The sequence below is a fragment of the Colobus angolensis genome, unplaced genomic scaffold (assembly GCF_000951035.1).
Source record: "Colobus angolensis palliatus isolate OR3802 unplaced genomic scaffold, Cang.pa_1.0 Scaffold162, whole genome shotgun sequence".
NCBI classification, from domain to species: Eukaryota; Metazoa; Chordata; class Mammalia; order Primates; family Cercopithecidae; genus Colobus; species Colobus angolensis.
In genome coordinates, this window is record NW_012114733.1 from 4,445,306 (window position 1) to 4,463,921 (window position 18,616).

Consider the following 18,616-nt stretch of genomic DNA (forward strand, 5'->3'; position numbering starts at 1 on the left):
GGTTTACGCCATTCTCCTGCCTCAGCCTCCCGAGTAGCTGGGACTACAGGTGCCCACCACCTCGCTCGGCTAGTGTTTTGTATTTTTTAGTAGAGATGGGGTTTCACCGTGTTAGCCAGGATGGTCTGGATCTCCTGACCTCATGATCCGCCCGTCTCAGCCTTCCAAAGTGCTGGGATTACAGGCTTGAGCCACTGTGCCCAGCCTAAGATGTAATGCTAACAAGTAGTAGCAGCTGCTTTTAATTAGAACAAGAGCTGTTTAAGGCAGATTTACTGACAGCATGAAACACTGATAAATTATTTATGTATTTATTTTTGAGACAGGGTCTCACTCTGTCACCCAGGCAAGAGTGCAGTAGTGTGATTTTGGCTCACTGCAACCTCCACCTCCGAGGCTCAAGGAGTCCTCCCACCTCAGCCTCCCCAGTAACTGGGACTACAGGTGCAGGTTACCATGGCCGGCTAATCTTTCTATATTTTGTAGAGACAGGGTTTTGCCGTGTTTCCCAGACTAGTCTTAAACTCTTGGGCTTAAGTGATTTACCTGCCTCGGCCTCCCAAAATGCTGGGACTATAGGCATGAGCCACCATGCCTGGCTAATGAATAATTTTTAAAAAGACAATTGAAAAAAAAGCATAAAAGCAGGTCTTAGGAGCTTAAAACTAACAAAATAATTTGTTTGTAATGATGACTGAAGTCATCAAGAGTTAGATTATATTCATTATATTGTCAGAAAATCTGAAAGACATATTTTAGGAACATTTTAATCAATTTTTAAATAATCTTTTGTATCTAAGGAAGAAACCTCAGTTACATGAGAAATGTGCTTATGTAATGGAACGCTTACTGTGGGCCTTTTCTGTGTTAGGCATTGTGAGAGAATATGAAAAAATAAAAGTAAGTAAGATGCTGTCCCTGCTTTTCAAATATTTCCTGTCTTAATGTCACTTATGTGGAACTTTTTATGCCCCTCTTATGCCAAAAAAACATACCATTACTTTGTGGTTTAGATTGTGCTGTGAATTGTTTGAGAACCCATCTTTCTGATAGCATATATAGATCTGTTAAAAATTCATCAATTTGTTGGCTAACATCAATTTATTGAAAACAGTCAAATTCAGATACTCAACCAGTGGTTAATTTCTAGTCCACAGTTCGTTCTTCTTTATAAATGAAAATGGTAGCACGTTCTCTCCTAAATGTATATTGTTAGATTTTCTTCCCCAGTGATAGTGAACTACCTTACCAGGAATGTGACCTGTCACCCAGTTTTTCCCCCTCTACAAAGCCAGAAGACAGAGAAACTTGCAATGTTATCATTATTGTTATTGTTGTAGTTTGCCTTCATGCTTTCTATTTAAATGCTAATTTAGAAATACAATGGAAATGTTGGATATACTATTCAGTGTATTCAGTGTGGGATGCCTTTAAAGTACAAACATGTTCCTTTTCTCCTAGTCCTAAGTAAAAATTGGTAAAATTATCAAGAGAAAATAATAGTTTTCTATAATAATAGTATATAATAGTTGATGTTAGAGCTTCTGTCAGTGTTAAAATACTTTTTAACGTTTTTCATATTTATATGGATTATACTATCAAAATAGCACTTTTTCAGGTACTGTGCACCAACATGATTAACATGATGTTTTACTCCCAAAACTGTGAATATGCAGGAATATGTTAATACGGTGGTCATTTCTGTAGGTAAGCAGTAAGAAAAATAAGTGAATACTCATTGAATATAGTATTACCTTTTCATTTAATAGTACTTAGACTAAGGAGAATGTCAAATAATTAGTTTATTAAAATACTTAGTTACAGTTTATTATATATATGCTGTTTTTATATATGTGAATTTAGATTATACCTTTGGATATAGTTAGTGATTTTAAATGAGACATCTTTAAGTGCCCAGCTAACTTAGTCAGTAGAGCACGAGACCCTTAAATAAGACTTCTTTTTATAGGGATCCATTTAGCTTTTCTAAAAGGTATTTGCGTTTTAATTAAAAAATATAATATGGCAGGGTGCAGTGGCTCGTGCCTGTAATCCTACTGCTTCAGGAGGCCAAGGCAAGTGGATCACTTGAGGTCAGGAGGTCAAGACCAGCCTGGTCAATATGGTGAAACCTCATCTCTACTGAAAAAGAAATACAAAAATTTAAAATTAGTTGGGTGTGGTGGCAGGCATCTATAATCCCAGCTACTACGGAGACTGAGGCAGGATAATTGCTTGAACCCAGGAGGTGGAGGTTGCCATGAGCCAACATCGCACCTCTGCAATCCATCCTGGGCGACTGAGCAAGACCCTGTCTCAAAGAAAAAAAAAAAGGAAAGCATAAGATATTGATATTTAATACCTTCTCTACCACAGAATTTATGTCTGTGACAAGAATTAAACTTGTAACAAAAAATGTTTTGTGCTTCATGTGTCTGTGATCTAACAACATATTTGTAAATAAAAGCACATAGGAAAATAGCATTCATACTTTTGCTGTGTAAGTCGTGTTTTGTACTGTTCTTTTTAATAAAAATGTTATCTCCACAGTTATACCATCTCCATTTAAAAAAGCATTCTTTGTATATTTTTATATGATTTTCATGTTTTCTTCATATGACTGCTGATACCTGTTTTGTTTAGATATAAGAAAAATCTTTGTAAGTAACTGTATGACTTGTATAAACAAGTGACTTTCACCTAAGTTTAATGTACAAAGCATCTAAATTAAGGTGTGCAAAATATATTTGTAGTAATGAGACATTTAATCTAGAATTTATTTATGTCCCTCTTTTTCTTCCTTTTTAGGTATCCAATGTCCCCAGCATCAGTAGATTGCCAACTCCCTCTCCTTGCCACACCCCAGCCAGTGTTATGCTGGTGCTGTCATACCCATCCCAGATTACTGTAGCAGAATGGAGTTGTTCTTTAGTTGTGAGGTAAGTTTCCCTTCCCACTCATTTCACATACATAGAGATGCAACTTTTCTTTTTACAATATTGTGTAGTTTTGTAAGTTACTTTTTATTTTCCTTTATGATTCCTTAAGTTATTAATCCGTTACACTCAAAAACTTATAAAACTGCATAATATAATGCAGGACTTATCTTGTGACCATAGACCAGTTTCTTTGTAGCAATCCCTATGGGGTCATAAAACCTCCAGTGTTTCGTAGTTGGGCCATCTCATGGAAAGGGAGCTGGCAATCTGCAGCTGCAGTGGACATTGGATGAGAAACCATGAAAGGTAAGCTTCAAATTTAAATTATATTGTATGCCTTTGGTTCCATAATGTACACTTGAAATTCATATTTTTGTTGATTCATAAAAGAAAAATACTACTTGCCACTTTATAAAGTGACCTTCAGTAAATATTTGAATTATTAAATTCATATAATGCATTGAGATCCTCTTAGAAAGTATTTTTTGCCTATGAAAATAGTGAAAATTCTAACATGGAAACAGTTAACTTATCCCTGTAGTCACATACTTGTTTATAAAGGAAAGTCAGAACTAAAATTAGATGCATAAAGCTTATTAAATATATTTTTGGTAGAGAAAGTCATAGCACTACTCCACAAATGATCTTTTACTAAATTATCTATCTGCCATTTTTATCTTTGTTTCTGTATTAATCAGTATAGAGAAAGTCTTAAGAGCCTCTCTGATTTTTATTACATCCATATTCTCTCTTTGTGTTTGAAGATAGAAGAACTTGCTGTTTTGCTTTTAATTCACTCTTAACTTTATTTAGATCATTATAATTTTAATTATTATTGTAATTATAAAAGTTAAAATAAGTTTTAGAGACTTTAATTCTTACAATACAGAGATACCTACGTGTAAATATAGGTACTTACACAATATAATCTATTTCTTCTTTAGGAATTGTCTTTGTGGGGTCCAAGAGATACAGCATTGTATAGTGGAAGGAGATTAGATGCTAGTATTTAGAGTGTAGAATTCTAGTCTAATGGCTGCTTTTATCTGCAAATACAGTTGTGTCTCAGTATCCTTGGGAGATTGGTTCCAGGACCCCGCCTTCATACCAAAATCCATGTATGTTCGAGTGCCTTATATAAAATGGTGTAGTCTTTATGTATAACTTACACACATCCTCCTGTAGACTTTAAATCATCTCTGTATTACTTACAATATCTACTACAATGTAAATGTGATTTAAATAGTTGATATACTATATTGTCTAGGGAACAATGACAAGAAAGAAAAGTCTGTATGTGTTTAGTGTAGACACAATCATTCATTATTTTTTTTCTTCCAAATATTTTATATCTGTGGTTGGATACAGAGGGTCAACTGTACTTTGCTGTATAACTTTAGACCATTTTCTTCTAGAAAATAAATGCCCTTTGAGTTTCCTTTCTTTTTTTTTTTTTTTTTTTTTGAGACGGAGTCTCACTCTGTTGCCCAGGCTGGAGTGCAGTGGCCGGATCTCAGCTCACTGCAAGCTCCGCCTCCCGGGTTTACACCATTCTCTTGCCTCAGCCTCCCGAGTAGCTGGGACTACAGGCGCCCGCCACCTCACCCGGCTAGTTTTTTGTATTTTTGGTAGAGACGGGGTTTCACCGTGTTAGCCAGGATGGTCTCGAACTCCTGACCTCGTGATCCACCCGTCTCGGCCTCCCAAAGTGCTGGAATTACAGGCTTGAGCCACCGCGCCCGGCCGAGTTTCCTTTCAACTTTAATAATTTCATCCTAGATGAAACATGATCATTGTTCTTTGTTTTTCCCTTGTCCGTGTATATGAATAAAGTTGATCAGTCAGAAAAGCTATTAGTAGATTTTAGTTAATGACCTGATTTAACGTTCAATAAATATTTGTTTGATTTTTAAATAGATTTTTATATTAGACCCAAGATAAGGCAGATTATCATCTCTAATTTCTTTTATATAACTTTTCTTCTCTTCACGTTAATTTCATTGTATACCATGAAACTCTGAGACCCCTACTAAGTAGAAAGGGACAGTGTCATTTTAATTTGATTGGGGTTGTAAGCACCGTGTTTTGACCAAAGAAGATGATACATGAAACGGGCAATGTGAGTTTCCCTTTTACTCTCAGTAATTAAAACACCTTAGCTCAAATAGCAATCCCAGAACAGTTAATTTTCAACTTTTTTAAACCTCTGCATGCGTTTGAGCAACATAAAAACTTGACTCACATTCTCCATGGCAGGGTATAGGGGTGCCCTTTGTTGTGGTCATTATTTTTCATATGTATCTGCTAGACAAAGCATTTTATCAATCTTTACTTTCCTGTAATTTGTGTTATGAAAATAATAAACTTTGTGGTTTGATTTCCAAATATAGAATGATTCAGTTAGCATTTTTAAATTATGAATGAAATACTATACCACCACTACCTCAGGCTGAAAATATATAAAGAAAGAGAAGAAGGCCACAAAGCATATAACATTAAAAGATAACAGACATTTCAAAACAGATTACTGGGTGAGACAGAGTTGTATGAAAGAAGTCTGTTCTCTGATCATAATATTTAAGCTTCCTTCCTTATACACAGTCTTCTAGTTCAGTAGTATATTTATCCGTGTTGGATTAAATTTCTAAGATTAGTAATAAAAATAAAATTAAAAGGTAAAACTTTCTAATCATTTAAAAACTCTTTTCTACAAAAATTAATGTTAATAATTCAACAGAGACAGAAATACAGTTGACAAATGTCTTGAAATAACAACATCCCAGCTACACAGTCTCCCCATCCTGTGCCTCATCTACCTAGACCTAAGTAAATTCTTCTGTGCCACGATACTGCTAGTCCTTCTGCATCCCCCACCGCACTACCACATGCTAATCCAGGCAGCAGTCATACTGCCCAGAGTAATTCTACAACTGTCATTTTTCTCCTGTAACTCCCGCTGAGGAATTCAGCATGCCTGGTGTTCCCTAGCCTTTGAAAAGTTTTCCAGTTAATTCTGCCACAAAGAGTATAGTCTCCCTACCATCATACCTTTCCTCTTTCTTCTCTCCTTAACTCAGGAAAGATTTACTTCCACTCTCACCATTTCACTTTTTGAAGCCAAATAGTTGAGAAGTGGAAGAATGTTGGTTACGAGTCTACCTAATTTCAATTTTAAGTTCACTTTTTCTAGATGAAAGTTACTTCCTGTTCAGTTTTATAATGTATCATGTAATAGTTTTGTGTTCATGGCTTAGAATAAGCACTTTTTACTATCTTATAACATTTCTTTGAGAAAAACTTTAAAGGTGTACATGCCTTATTAAAGGGAAAAGTTACCTATTTTCTATTTTAGGTTCACTTTTTCTAAATGAAAGTTATTTTTTGTTCGATTTTGTTGTATACCAGTTTAATAGTTCTGTTTTCATGGCTTAAAATAAGCACTTTTATAACGTCTTTTTGAGAAAAGTAAACTTGTAAGGTGTAGCTCATTTTTAAGTTGGGTCCTTTGTGTACTTTAGAACACATTGAACAAGAAAGAGGCCTATCTAAATTAATATTTGAAATAAAAATTTCTTGAATTTTTTTTCTTAATACTATGATTCATCGTACCATTAAGAAACAAGAATTAGTCGTGAGCCTAGGTTCCATATTCATTATGTGCACATGCACATATATAATCTCGTATCTTCCTACTCTTCTAGTAAGCAATTTCTCTTCTAAGATATAAAAACCTCAGAGGTAGAAATTTACCTGTTTCTGTGCATAAACATTCTGCTGGTTTAAAGCACAGAATATTTTTCGTAAAACTATGCTGTTCATCACACAGGTTTATATGTGACTAAAATTTTCATGACTGAAATTTGAAGGTCATATATATATGTATATGTATAACCTTATGTATATTGGGAAATTTATGCACATGTTTGTAATACTTTTTGCTCTAGATAGTGGTAATTTTTCTGCCTTAGTGTTCTACTTATATGCAAATGGACTCAACAGTTGCTATAGGACAGAATCTAAGTTTATGCATGTTAAATGTGACCCATAATATATATAATTATGTATCTTTTGTTAGAAAGAAAACATGTGGATTGTATGATATGTGAATTATATCTCAAAGCCATTTCAAAAAAAACCCAACATGATTATGTAACAGTAGATGATGGTAATAACAGGTATATACTGTGGCTCAGCAGCTATAAATTTATTGTTCCTATGTTATTCAAAGAATTTTGTATATACAGGTGAGGTGTATCTTCTAGAGGTTTTTATAGCCTGTGTCAGATTGAATTTATGTGATGTACTTTTTAAGAGGTAGTGATGTGATTCTAAGAGCTTGGACTTCAGAATCAGGCAGATATGGGTTTAAGTTATAGGACTTTAAGTCATTTAATCTCTATGAGCCTTATTTTCATCATTTGTAAAGTGAACATAACACTGCACATATCTCAGAAGGCTTTTTGTAAATGCTAGAGCTCTCTCTAGATATATAGATGTGAAATACCTAGGTTAATACTTAGCAGATTGAGAGGACATCAGTAATTATTAACTCTTACTATAGCATTAGAGTACTGAAAACAGTAACTGCTTGGTTGCTTTTCTGGGCTAGAAACATTGTAAAATAAAATAATTGTAAAATTTCCTCGGAAGTTTGTTAAAAAGACTGCTTTTGGACTTGATAACAGACGTACCTTTTCTCTCCCTTTTCCCCACTCTGGGAAAATTACAATAACTTTACTGAAATGACCCATGTCATACTTATTTAATGAATTTATGTAAATGTTTGTATTTTTACATATATTTAACAAATGACTTATTAAAACATTTACAGTTGATGCAATTTTAAAACATTTTTAAAATTTTTATCTTCCAGTTGGATGAAACAGGTTTCAGATTTCTCTGGTAGAATTGAGAATTGTTACATATATTGAATGAAATTTATTACAGGATATTTTCCCCCTTTCTTCAAACTTCTGAAGAAGGCATATGTTTTATGGAGTATTGGTGTTTTTGTATTTTACTCAGAAAATAAGTTTTTACATTTATTTTTAGAATAAATCTAAGGGATTTACTTTAAACATTGTTTTTAGGGAAAATGGTATCATCGGAGGCAAGCTGTAAAAGAATTACATAGTACATTGATACGTCTTTTAAATGAATTGCTGCCATGGGAACCGAAGTTAATGAAGGCTTTCCAAAGAAACAGGTAATTCAAACGTTATAATCTGTTTTACTTATTTTATGGTCCTTAATTTATGATTTTTGGATGATGTCCTGGAATCATTTAGTAGTTTTCCAGTCATTTGTAAATTGGCAGATATTTTTGACTGCCCACTGTGTGCAAGGCATTTTCTAAGCCCTGAGAAAATACTGTTGACTAAACAAAGCCCCTACTCTGTGACTTACATTCTCATGGGAAAAAAACACACTCAAATGTCAGATGGCAAAAGAAGTGCTGTGAAGAAAAATAAAGCAAGCTCAGGGGGTTAAGAAATGGCCGATTTGGGCGGGATGAAGGATACTCTTTAATCAGGTGTCAGGGAAAGCTTCCCTGGTGAGTTGGTGTTTGAACAGAGACCTTAAAGAAATGAGGAAGGGAGCTGTGTGGATTTCTGAGGGGAAAGCAGAGGGAATAAAAGGCACTAAAACCCTAGAGTTGATAGCATGTTTGGCGTTTAGTGGAGATGCAAAGAGGCAAGTGTAACCAAAGCCGAACAAGTGAAAAGAAATATGGTAACAGGCAAGAGTCAAAGAGGTAAGGAGGAAGGAAGCCGGATCATGTAGATATTTAAGAATTTGAGTTTTCACACTGAGTGAGATGAGAAGTCATTGAAGGGTTTTAAGCAGGGAAGGGATATGATCTGATTTATGTTTTAAAGTGATCACTCTTAACTGTTGGGTTGAGATAAATATAATGGTACAAAGATGAAAGCTGGTTTTAATTTTTAAAACATTAAAATTCCTTAATTTTCTAAGCATCAGTTTACTTATTACAAATGAGAATAGTAACAGTACTTACCTCTCAGTATGTGTGGCACGTAAATATTCAACAGATGTTAGTTAAAAATTGCTTTCAATTTATTTATGTTTTAAATTATTGTTAAGGACCTTATAGTCATTTAATCAGTACACTATAGCAGTATACTATAGCAGTAATCCAGTATACTATACTGGATTACCAGTATACTGTAGCAGTAATCCAGGAGAAAAATGGTAGAGGCTTGGACCAGGATAGTAGCAGTGCAGATACCAAAGAGTGGCTGGATTCTGGATGTATCTTGAAAGTAGGATTGGTAGAATTTGCTTAAGGATTGGATATATGGGATATGAGAGAAAATGAGGAGTGAAAAAGATGGTACCCACTATTTTTGGTCTAAACAACTGGAATAATGAAATTGCCATTAACTGAGATAGGGGAAACTCAAGGAGTAGCAAATTTGAGAGGTAGAGGGGATTGAAGAGTTTGGATTTGAACATGTTAACTTTGGTATGCTCTTTAGACATCTAATTGGTGTTATTGAATAGGCAGTTCGGTATAGGAGTCTGAGTTCAAGGAGTCTGGAGGTACAAATTTGGGAGCTGTCAGCATCTTGATTGTATTTAAAGACATAAGGCTGATAGAAATCATCTAGTATATGAGCATAGATAGAGAAGAAAACAAAAGCGAGTACTAGATCTTCCAGCATGTAGAAGTGGCCAAGATGAGTAGCACTCAGCAGAAGAGACTTTGAAGGAGTGCTCAGTAAAATAGGAAGATAGTCAAGAAAGAGAAGTGTTTTGGAAACCAGGTAAGGAAATGTTTCATAAAGGAGGACTGCTCGTGATGGGTTGAGGAAATGAGAAATAAGAATTTATTATTTAATTTGGCAACATGAGGATCATATTAATGACCTTGGTGAGCTGTGGTAGTAGAAAAGTGGATAAAAGTCTTAGAAGTCTATTTAGGAGAATTAGGGGAAAGAAATGGAAGAGTCTTCTTTCATGGAGTTTTGCTATAAGGTGGAATAGAGAAATGGAGCATTATCTGGAAGGAAAAGAGGTTAAGAGAATGTGTTTTGTCATTGTTGTTGATGTTATAGAGTAACATGTTTGTGTACTGATGGAAATGATCTAGTAGACAAAAAATGGATTCGGGTAAAGGAAGGGACATTTGGTAGAGTGTTATCCTTGATTAGGTAAGAGGATGCATTTAAATGGAGGTGTTAGCTTAGGTAGGGAGATGGAGAATAGGAATATACATTAAGGTGAGTTGCACATGAGGTGTGAGCATGTGAAAGTTCTCTTCTGATTGCCTCCATTTTTCTTGAAATAAGAAGTAAAGCCATTAACTGAGACCAAGAAGGTTACTGAGAGTGAGAAGGGAGGAGAACTTTATACTATCTCCACATAGATATTTTTTCATTCCAATTTTATAGATTGAAAGGGAAATTCATTTTGTGATTATCATTTAGTAACCCATTCTAATACCTTTCACAGCCCTCATGTGCTTCCTTAAAACCCTTAACAATAATTTAAAACATAAATAAATTGAAAGCAATTTTTAACTAACATCTGTTGAATATTTATGTGCCACACATACTGAGAGGTAAGTACTGTTACTATTCTCATTTGTAATAAGTAAACTGATGCTTAGAAAATTAAGGAATTTTAATGTTTTAAAAATTAAAAGCCACTTTGGGAGGCTGAGGTGGGTGGATCACGAGGTCAGGAGAGGAGCCCATCCTGGATAACATGGTGAAACCCCGTCTCTACTAAAAACACAAAAAATTAGCTAGGCGTGGTGGCAGGCACCTGTAGTCCCAGCTACTCGGGAGGCTGAAGCAGGAGAATGGTGTGAACCCAGGAGGCGGAGCTTGAAGTGAGCCGAGATCGCTTCACTGCACTCCAGCCTGGGCAACAGAGCAAGACTCCGTCTCAAAAAAAAAAAAAAAAATTAAAGCCTGGGCAATATGGTGAAACTGTGTATGTATAAAAAATACAAACATTAGCCAGGTATGGTGGTGCATGCCTGTGGTCCCAGCTACTCAGAAGGCTGAGGTGGGTGCATTTCTTGATCCTGGGAGGTGGAGGTTACAGTGAGCCAAGATTGTGCCACTTGTACTCCAGTCTGGCGATAAAGCGAGACCCTATCTCAAAAAACTAAATTAAAATTGAAAGTCTTACAACTAGTTGGCCGGGCACGGTGGCTCAAGCCTGTAATCCCAGCACTTTGGGAGGCCGAGATGGGCGGATCACGAGGTCAGGAGATCGAGACCATCCTGGCTAATACGGTGAAACCCCGTCTCTACTGAAAAAAAAATACAAAAAACTAGCCGGGCGACGAGGCGGGCGCCTGTAGTCCCAGCTACTCAGGAGGCTGAGGCAGGAGAATGGCGTAAACCCGGGAGGCGGAGCTTGCAGTGAGCTGAGAACCGGCCACTGCACTCCAGCCTGGGCGGCAGAGCAAGACTCCGTCTCAGAAAAAAAAAGAAAGTCTTACAACTAGTAAGTAACAGAGACTTAAAATCTAATGTGCACAAAGAAGAATGTGTAGTAAAAATAAATTGGAGAACATGACCAGGTATGGTGGCTTATGCCTGTAATCCCAGCACTTTAAGAGGCCAAAGTGGGCAGATCCCAAAGTCAGGAATTTGAGACCAGCTTGGCCAACATGGTAAAACCCTGTCTCTACTGAAAATACAAAAATTAGCCAGGTGTGGTGGTGTGCGTCTGTAATCCCAGCTACTCAGGAGGCTGAGGCAGGAGAACTGCTTGAACCCAGGAGGCAGAGGTTGCAGTGAGCTGAGATCGTGCCACTGCACTCCAGCCTGGGTGACAGAGTAAGACTCTGTCAAGGAAGGAAGGGAGGAAGTAGAGAACATATGTTCATATTTCTTTTTTGAATAAGCAACACTAAGGGTAAAAGTTGAGGATAGGGTAGAAAACTTCGCTGAAAACAAAAGGAATAATAAAGGATCTCTAAAATACTAGATGTTTCCATCTCTAGTTTCTCAGAAATAAAGCTATTATGTTTTTATATGAAAAAGATCTCTGTGAAAGATTACTTTTCAGCTTTGTTTTCCTAGGCTTAATTTTTAAAAATATTTCTATTAAGACTGAAGGGTTTAGATACAATTACTCCCAGGATTAAGTGATAGATTTGTTACTCTCTGTATAATAGTCGCAAAAATAGATACTGGTGCTTAGAATTTCTGGCTTAAACTTTTTTAAATGACCTTTTAAGATGTGTTATAGTCAGTAATTTTAAGACTCTCTAATCTGTCAGTGCAGCTAGAAAAAAAATTACTGTTGTCTCATTTAATTGGTCTAACAGCAATCTTTATAAAGATGATCAGGCCAGACACCGTGGCTCACGCCTGTAATACCAGCAATTTGGGAGGCCGAGGCAGGTGGATCACGAGGTCAGGAGATCGAGACCATCTGGCTAATATGGTGAAACCCTGTCTCTATTAAAAATACAAAAAATTAGCTGGGCGTGGTGGTGGGCGCCTGTAGTCCCAGGTACTCTGGAGGCTGAGGCAGGAGAATGGCGTGAACCCGGGAGGCAGAGCTTGCAGTGAGCCGAGATGGCGCCACTGCACTCCAGCCTGGGCGACAGAGCGAGACTCTGTCTTAAATAAAAAAAAAAAAAAGATGATCAGATGGCAGATGGTATGTTCAAATCTGTATTCTGAAATTTGCAGGTGTGTGTGTGTGTGTGTGTATATGTGTGTATATATATATATATATTTTTTTTTTTTTTTGAGATGGAGTCTCGCTCTGTCACCCAGGCTGGAGTGCAGTGGCATAATCTTGGCTAACTGCAACCTCCACCTCCCAGGTTCAAGCAGTTCTCATCCCTCAGCCTCCTGAATAGCTGGGATTACAGGTGCCTACCACCACGCCCGGCTAATTTTTGTATTTTTAGTGGAGACAGGGCTTCACCATGTTGGCCAGGCTGGTCTCAATTCCTGGGCTCAAGAGATCCACCTACCTCGGCCTCCCAAAGTGCTGGGATTACAGGCATGAGCCACCATGCCTGGCCAGATACATACAATTTTTTAAGTTTCAAGTTTCTTACACCTATACCATAGGTTCTATCTTCCTGAGCATTGGCAAGACTGAACTAAGCATCTTAGACACACTTTAAGATTAAAGCATAATTTCTAGTGACTTAATAAAAAATATTTTCATATGTAGTTTAAAATGTTAAAAGTTAGTTTAGATTTCAAGAATTTAATGCATATGTATTATTTGTTATGTTGGGCATTTTATTTCAGGAGCCGCCTAAAGAAAGACTATGATGATTTCAGAAGACAACCTGATCATGATAAATTTACTAGAGAACTATGGACTACTGATGAAGGTGAAGGAGATCTTGGAAAAGATTCTCCTAAGGGAGAAATCAGTAAGTCTATTGACTTAACAGAACCTCTGGATATCCTGGAGAAAGATCACTTTGATTCAGGTAAGCATTAAACCTTTTTTTTTAAATCAGCACAGAAAGCACAAAGAGAAGTTTTTGTTTGCTGTGAAGGCATAAGATAATATGGTCAGTGAAATACATTCATTGGGGAAATCTGTTATGTTTTGAAGAAGTACTGTCCACATCCTTATAAGAAGTTTCTACTAGCCTAGGCAACATAGCAAGACCCCATCTCAACAAAAAAATAAATAAAAATTAGCCAGGCATGGTGGTTGCATCCCTGTAGTCCCAGCTATTCAAGAGGTTGAGATAGGAGGATCGCTTGAGGCCAGGAATTCAAGGTTACAGTGAGCTGTCCACTGCTTTCTAGAGTGGGCAACAGAGCAAAATGCTGTCTCAGAAAAAACAAAAAGTTTCTTGGAGTCATTATTACATTTCTAGGAGTTTCAGGAGCCAGTGCTTGACTCCAAACTGTAGGCCTGTCATTGCCCATTACAAACCACATGCCCTTGATCTGTAATCCCTTTGACATTGGTTCATGCTCTTTTTTTTATTATTAGTATTTTTGAAGCATTGTATCTGAGATTTACTTTAGAAATAGAATTTGACAAGTTCTTAATATTGTGAAGATTATTTTTTGAGGAATTACCAAGGTTGATGGCCTAATGAGACCAGAATGAACACATCATTTTAATAAGGATAAAGGGTTGGATTAGATTACCTGTAATTCATTTCCATTTATCAGATTACATTATTATGTAAATCTAGTTTAATGACTTTCTTTGGTTATATAGAGGTTAATATGAAAGTATGTGGTTAGAAATGCATTAACCTATTGTTTTCGATCTTTGGCAAATAAGAGTAATGTCTTATAAACCTAGTTTGACCGAATATGAACATAAATTTTTTTACTATAAGGGTGAACATCAGAAAAAGCTGGATATTTTTTGTCCTTTAGAGTCTCTAGAAATAGGATAGATTGGAGAACCATCTCTCTATGGTATCAAAATGTTCCTAGCTAGAAAAAGAGAACTAGATTCCTTTCCAAATTAAATTCTGAGCCAGGATTGTTGACTTGGGTGTTTCTAATGAAACAGTTTTTTGCACTTACACTGGCAGAAGAATTAGCAGAATTCTTGACCAAAAATTTTGACCAAAAAAATTTTCTCAATAAATAGGTTATTATTGGGCATGGTTATGATATCTAGGTTATCATGTCAAAGATGACCTTACCTTTATCTTCATCAGTGGTGCTAAGGCTTTTGAATCACCCTGCAGTAGATTTCTTAATACATTGCCAACTCAAAGATTCACTTTCTTTTTTACAGTTGATGTTATTATTATTTAGTTGCTGTTTTTTATAAACAAAATGCCTATTTTTATGATTTTCAGATGATATGAAGTTGTCAGAAATAGATTTTCCTATGGCTAGAAGTAAACTGTTGAAAAAGGAATTACCTTCAAAAGACTTGCCGAAGACACTGCTTAAAACACTTAAACGACAGTCCAAACAGACTGGTTATATGGATGACAGCACAAAAGAGCTTTCTCCAAGGAAGAAAGCAAAGTTAAGCACAAATGAGACAATAGTTGAGAATCTAGAAGGTGATGTGCAGATTGACTGTTTCAATGAATCAAAGCATACAGAGCCATCATTTCCAGAGTCATTTGCCTCATTGGATTCAGTACCCGTGTGTACTCTCCAGAAAGGGACCAAACCCATTCAGGCTTTGCTCGCAAAGAATATTGGGAACAAAGTGACCTTAACAAATCAACTGCCTCCTTCCACAGGTAGAAGTGCTCCTGCTGTGGAAAAACCAGTTTTATCTCCTCCAGAAGCAAGCCCCATAAAGCCAGCATTGACCTGCCACACCAATACAAAAGGTCCTTTACAAATGGTATACAAAATGCCCTGTGGCCAGTGGTTGCCAATAGATCTTCAAAATAGCTCTGTAAAGATTCAGATGCAGCCTGTGGTGGATCCTAAAACAGGAGAAAAAATCATGCAGCAAGTTCTTATTCTGCCTAAGAATTTTGTGATTCAGCATAAAGAAGGAAAAGCAGTTGCAAAAGAAATACCACCACTTCAACAGAAAGGTACAGAACAACATTGTTCATCTTTCCCACAGACAACAAATAGAAATTCTTCTTTAGCATCAGTTCTTGTCAACTCATCAGGAACTATTTCTACCCAACTACCAAATACAGTTTTCAACAAAACAATTACACCTTTATCAAATGTAAGTAGTGCTAGACCACAGCCTTTGTCACCTGTAACCTCTGTAAATAACTTACTAACACCATCAGTTAAGACTAGCCAGAGTGAGGCAGGAAAAGCCAAGAATGCAGTTTCAGCAGCCACATTCTCCTTCCCCAGTGCTTCACCCACCATTTCCTCCACAGGTCAGCCTCTGTTATCAACAACAACACTAAATGGGTCTACAAATCCTGGTAGTTCCTTCAACTGTTTTGCACAACAGACTGCTGATTCTTCTGAAGCAAAGCAAGAGCTGAAAACTGTGTGCATAAGAGATTCACAGTCAATTCTTGTTAGGACACGAGGTGGGAACACTGGAGTTGTAAAAGTACAGACCAACCCAGATCAAAATTCACCCAATACTGTAACTTCAAGTTCAGTTTTCACTTTTGCTCCTCAGCTTCAGGCATTTCTGGTGCCAAAATCAACAACTTCTTCCTCTGCTTTTTCACCTGTAGCTGGAACAACTACTACATCTAGTCTTTCACCTTTCAGCCAAACACCGACTTCTGTTTCCATTCCAGCTAGCTTTGCTCCATCTATGGGGAAAAATGTCAAACTTACATTAGGCTACCCCACTGGCAGTGGTGATTTGGGCCACATGATAGATAAAACTTCACACATGCCCTCTTCTCCCTTGAAGTCCTCTGTTTGTTGTAGCACTCTACTACCATCAACAACAAGTAGTTCAGTAAGTGTAATTAGCATATCAGCAGCAAATTTTGGACAAAACAATGCAAATATTATTCATACTCCAACTAAACAGCAACAAGTAGATTATATCACAAAAAGTTACCCTGTTACAAGGTCAGAAGCAACAGCAACAACAAATGGAGATGTAATCAGTGGGACTCCAGTTCAGAAACTTATGCTGGTATCAGCTCCATCTATTCTTTCTTCTGGCAGTGGAACTGCAATTAATATGACACCTGCACTGACATCTACAGGTGTTTCTGCCCAGAAATTAGTTTTTATTAATGCCCCAGTTCCCAGTGGTACATCAACCCCGACTCTTGTTGCAGAATCATTAAAACAAACTCTTCCTCCTCCATTGAATAAAGCATATGTTAAGACTCCAGAGCAACCCCAGATAGTACTGATTCCATCTACAGTGGGCACACCAGTAAAAATAAATTCATCACCAGCTGTGTCTCAGATAAAAGATGTGAAAATTGGACTAAACATAGGTCAAGCAATTGTAAATACTTCAGGCACTGTGCCAGCTATACCATCAATTAACATACTACAAAATGTAACCCCAAAAGGAGAAGACAAAAATAGCAAGGGCTATATTTTGCCATTGTCAACAAGTGGTAATTCAATTCCAGTAAGCTCAAATTTTGTGAGTCAGAATATTACCCCTGTTAATGAATCAGTGGTTTCTGCAGCAAGAGCAGTAAACATGCTTTCAGTTACCGGAGCGAATTTATCTTTGGGTTCCCTTTCAGTGACCTCAGCCTCTGCTTCAGCTGGGACACGACCTCCTGTTTTAGTCAGTGGAAATGATACCTCTTCAAGGATTATGCCTATTTTGTCAAATAGACTTTGCTCATCAAGTCTTGGAAACACTGTGGCTATATCAACTGTGAAAACAGGACACCTTGCATCATCTGTTCTGATTTCAACTACACAACCAGTAGTGTCTCCTAAATGTTTAACATCAGCTTTGCAAATTCCTGTTACGGTTGCCTTACCTGCACCTGCGACTACATCCCCCAAAATAATAAACACAGTTCCACATTCAGCAACAGTACCAGGAGCCACACGTTCTATATCTCTTTCTAAAAGACAATCTCGGACTTCGCTCCAGTTTCAGTCACCAGGGATTTCAACTACAGTGCCAACAAATGTAAACACAAATAAACCTCAAACTGAATTGTCATCCCTTTCACCAAGTCCAGGTAAAATAGTTAATATTTCCAATTTTGCTTCTCTGCCGAACCAGCAAGCTTTAGTAAAAACCCCCAGTTACAGTTCTGCTCCAGGTGGCGCCACCATTCACACGGCTTCGGCACCATCTAATGTAACTAGTTTAGTCGGGAGTCAGTTCACTGAACCTTGTATTCAGCAAAAAATAGTCATCAATACCAGCACACCTTTGGCACCTGGTACTCAGATTATGATTAACGGAACCCGGTTTATTGTTCCACCACAAGGTCTTGGAGCTGGCAGCCATGTTCTCCTTATATCTACTAATCCAAAATATGGAGCCCCCTTAGTTCTTAACAGCGGCCAAGGCATTCAGTCTACACCAATAGATAACTCTACCCAGAAGATTACACTAGCATCGAATAATTCTTTAAGTGGGCAACCTCTACAACATCCTCTAAGAAGCCCTACAAAATTTATAAACTCTTTTGGGAATGCAGGTTCTATACCCACAGTACATACATCACCACAAATCGTAAACACAACTGTTAAAGTTCCTGTTCCTCCACCTGTACCAACAGTATCTCTGACTTCAGTAATTAAGTCTCCTCCAGCTACTCTTTTGGCTAAGACATCTTTGGTTTCTGCCATTTGCCCCAGTAATCCTCCACTGCCAAGTAGCACTTCAGTGTTTCATTTGGACACACCTGTCAAAAAATTGTTGGTTAGCCCAGAAGGAGCCATTTTGAATACCATAAACACTCCAGCGTCTAAGGTTTCTTCACTCTCTCCATGTCTCTCTCAGATTGTATCTGCCAGTCGAAATCCTGCGTCTGTCTTCCCTGCTTTTCAGTCATCGGGCTTAGAGAAGCCTGACACAGCTGCATCTTGAATTTAGACTAAAAGAGCCAGTTTTTAAATAATGGGGCATTGTTTTGACTCCCATAAAAATTTTAAATGTTTATGATACTATTGAAACTATACTATACATAGTTTGTGTGTGTGTGTGTGTGTGTTTTAATGTATCTTTTCATTAGCTTGCAACAAGGCTTTGTTTTCTTGGGGAGGGAAAAAGCTGTTTCATTTCACTTGCTGTTCTGAGGAAGGTTTCGAGGTTCTGTGTTTAAAGTCAGGATTTACCTGTTT

The 18,616-nt window shown here is 37.1% G+C and overlaps 1 protein-coding gene and 1 long non-coding RNA gene across 2 annotated transcripts in view; both read left to right on the forward strand.

The window, feature by feature from the left end:
- Positions 1-18,528, forward strand: part of KIAA2026 (KIAA2026 ortholog) — an 86,703-nt gene extending 68,175 nt beyond the window's left edge. Inside the window, exons 6-8 of the mRNA XM_011937313.1 lie at positions 8,030-8,145; positions 13,199-13,386; positions 14,737-18,528. Coding sequence (XP_011792703.1) covers positions 8,030-8,145; positions 13,199-13,386; positions 14,737-18,362 — 3,930 coding nt within the window. The 3' untranslated portion in view covers positions 18,363-18,528. The remainder of the gene's footprint in view (positions 1-8,029; positions 8,146-13,198; positions 13,387-14,736) is intronic.
- The window catches only part of LOC105508447, an 823-nt gene continuing 700 nt past the window's right edge, over positions 18,494-18,616 (forward strand). Inside the window, exon 1 of the long non-coding RNA XR_001001270.1 lies at positions 18,494-18,576. This is a non-coding gene — a long non-coding RNA (uncharacterized LOC105508447). The remainder of the gene's footprint in view (positions 18,577-18,616) is intronic.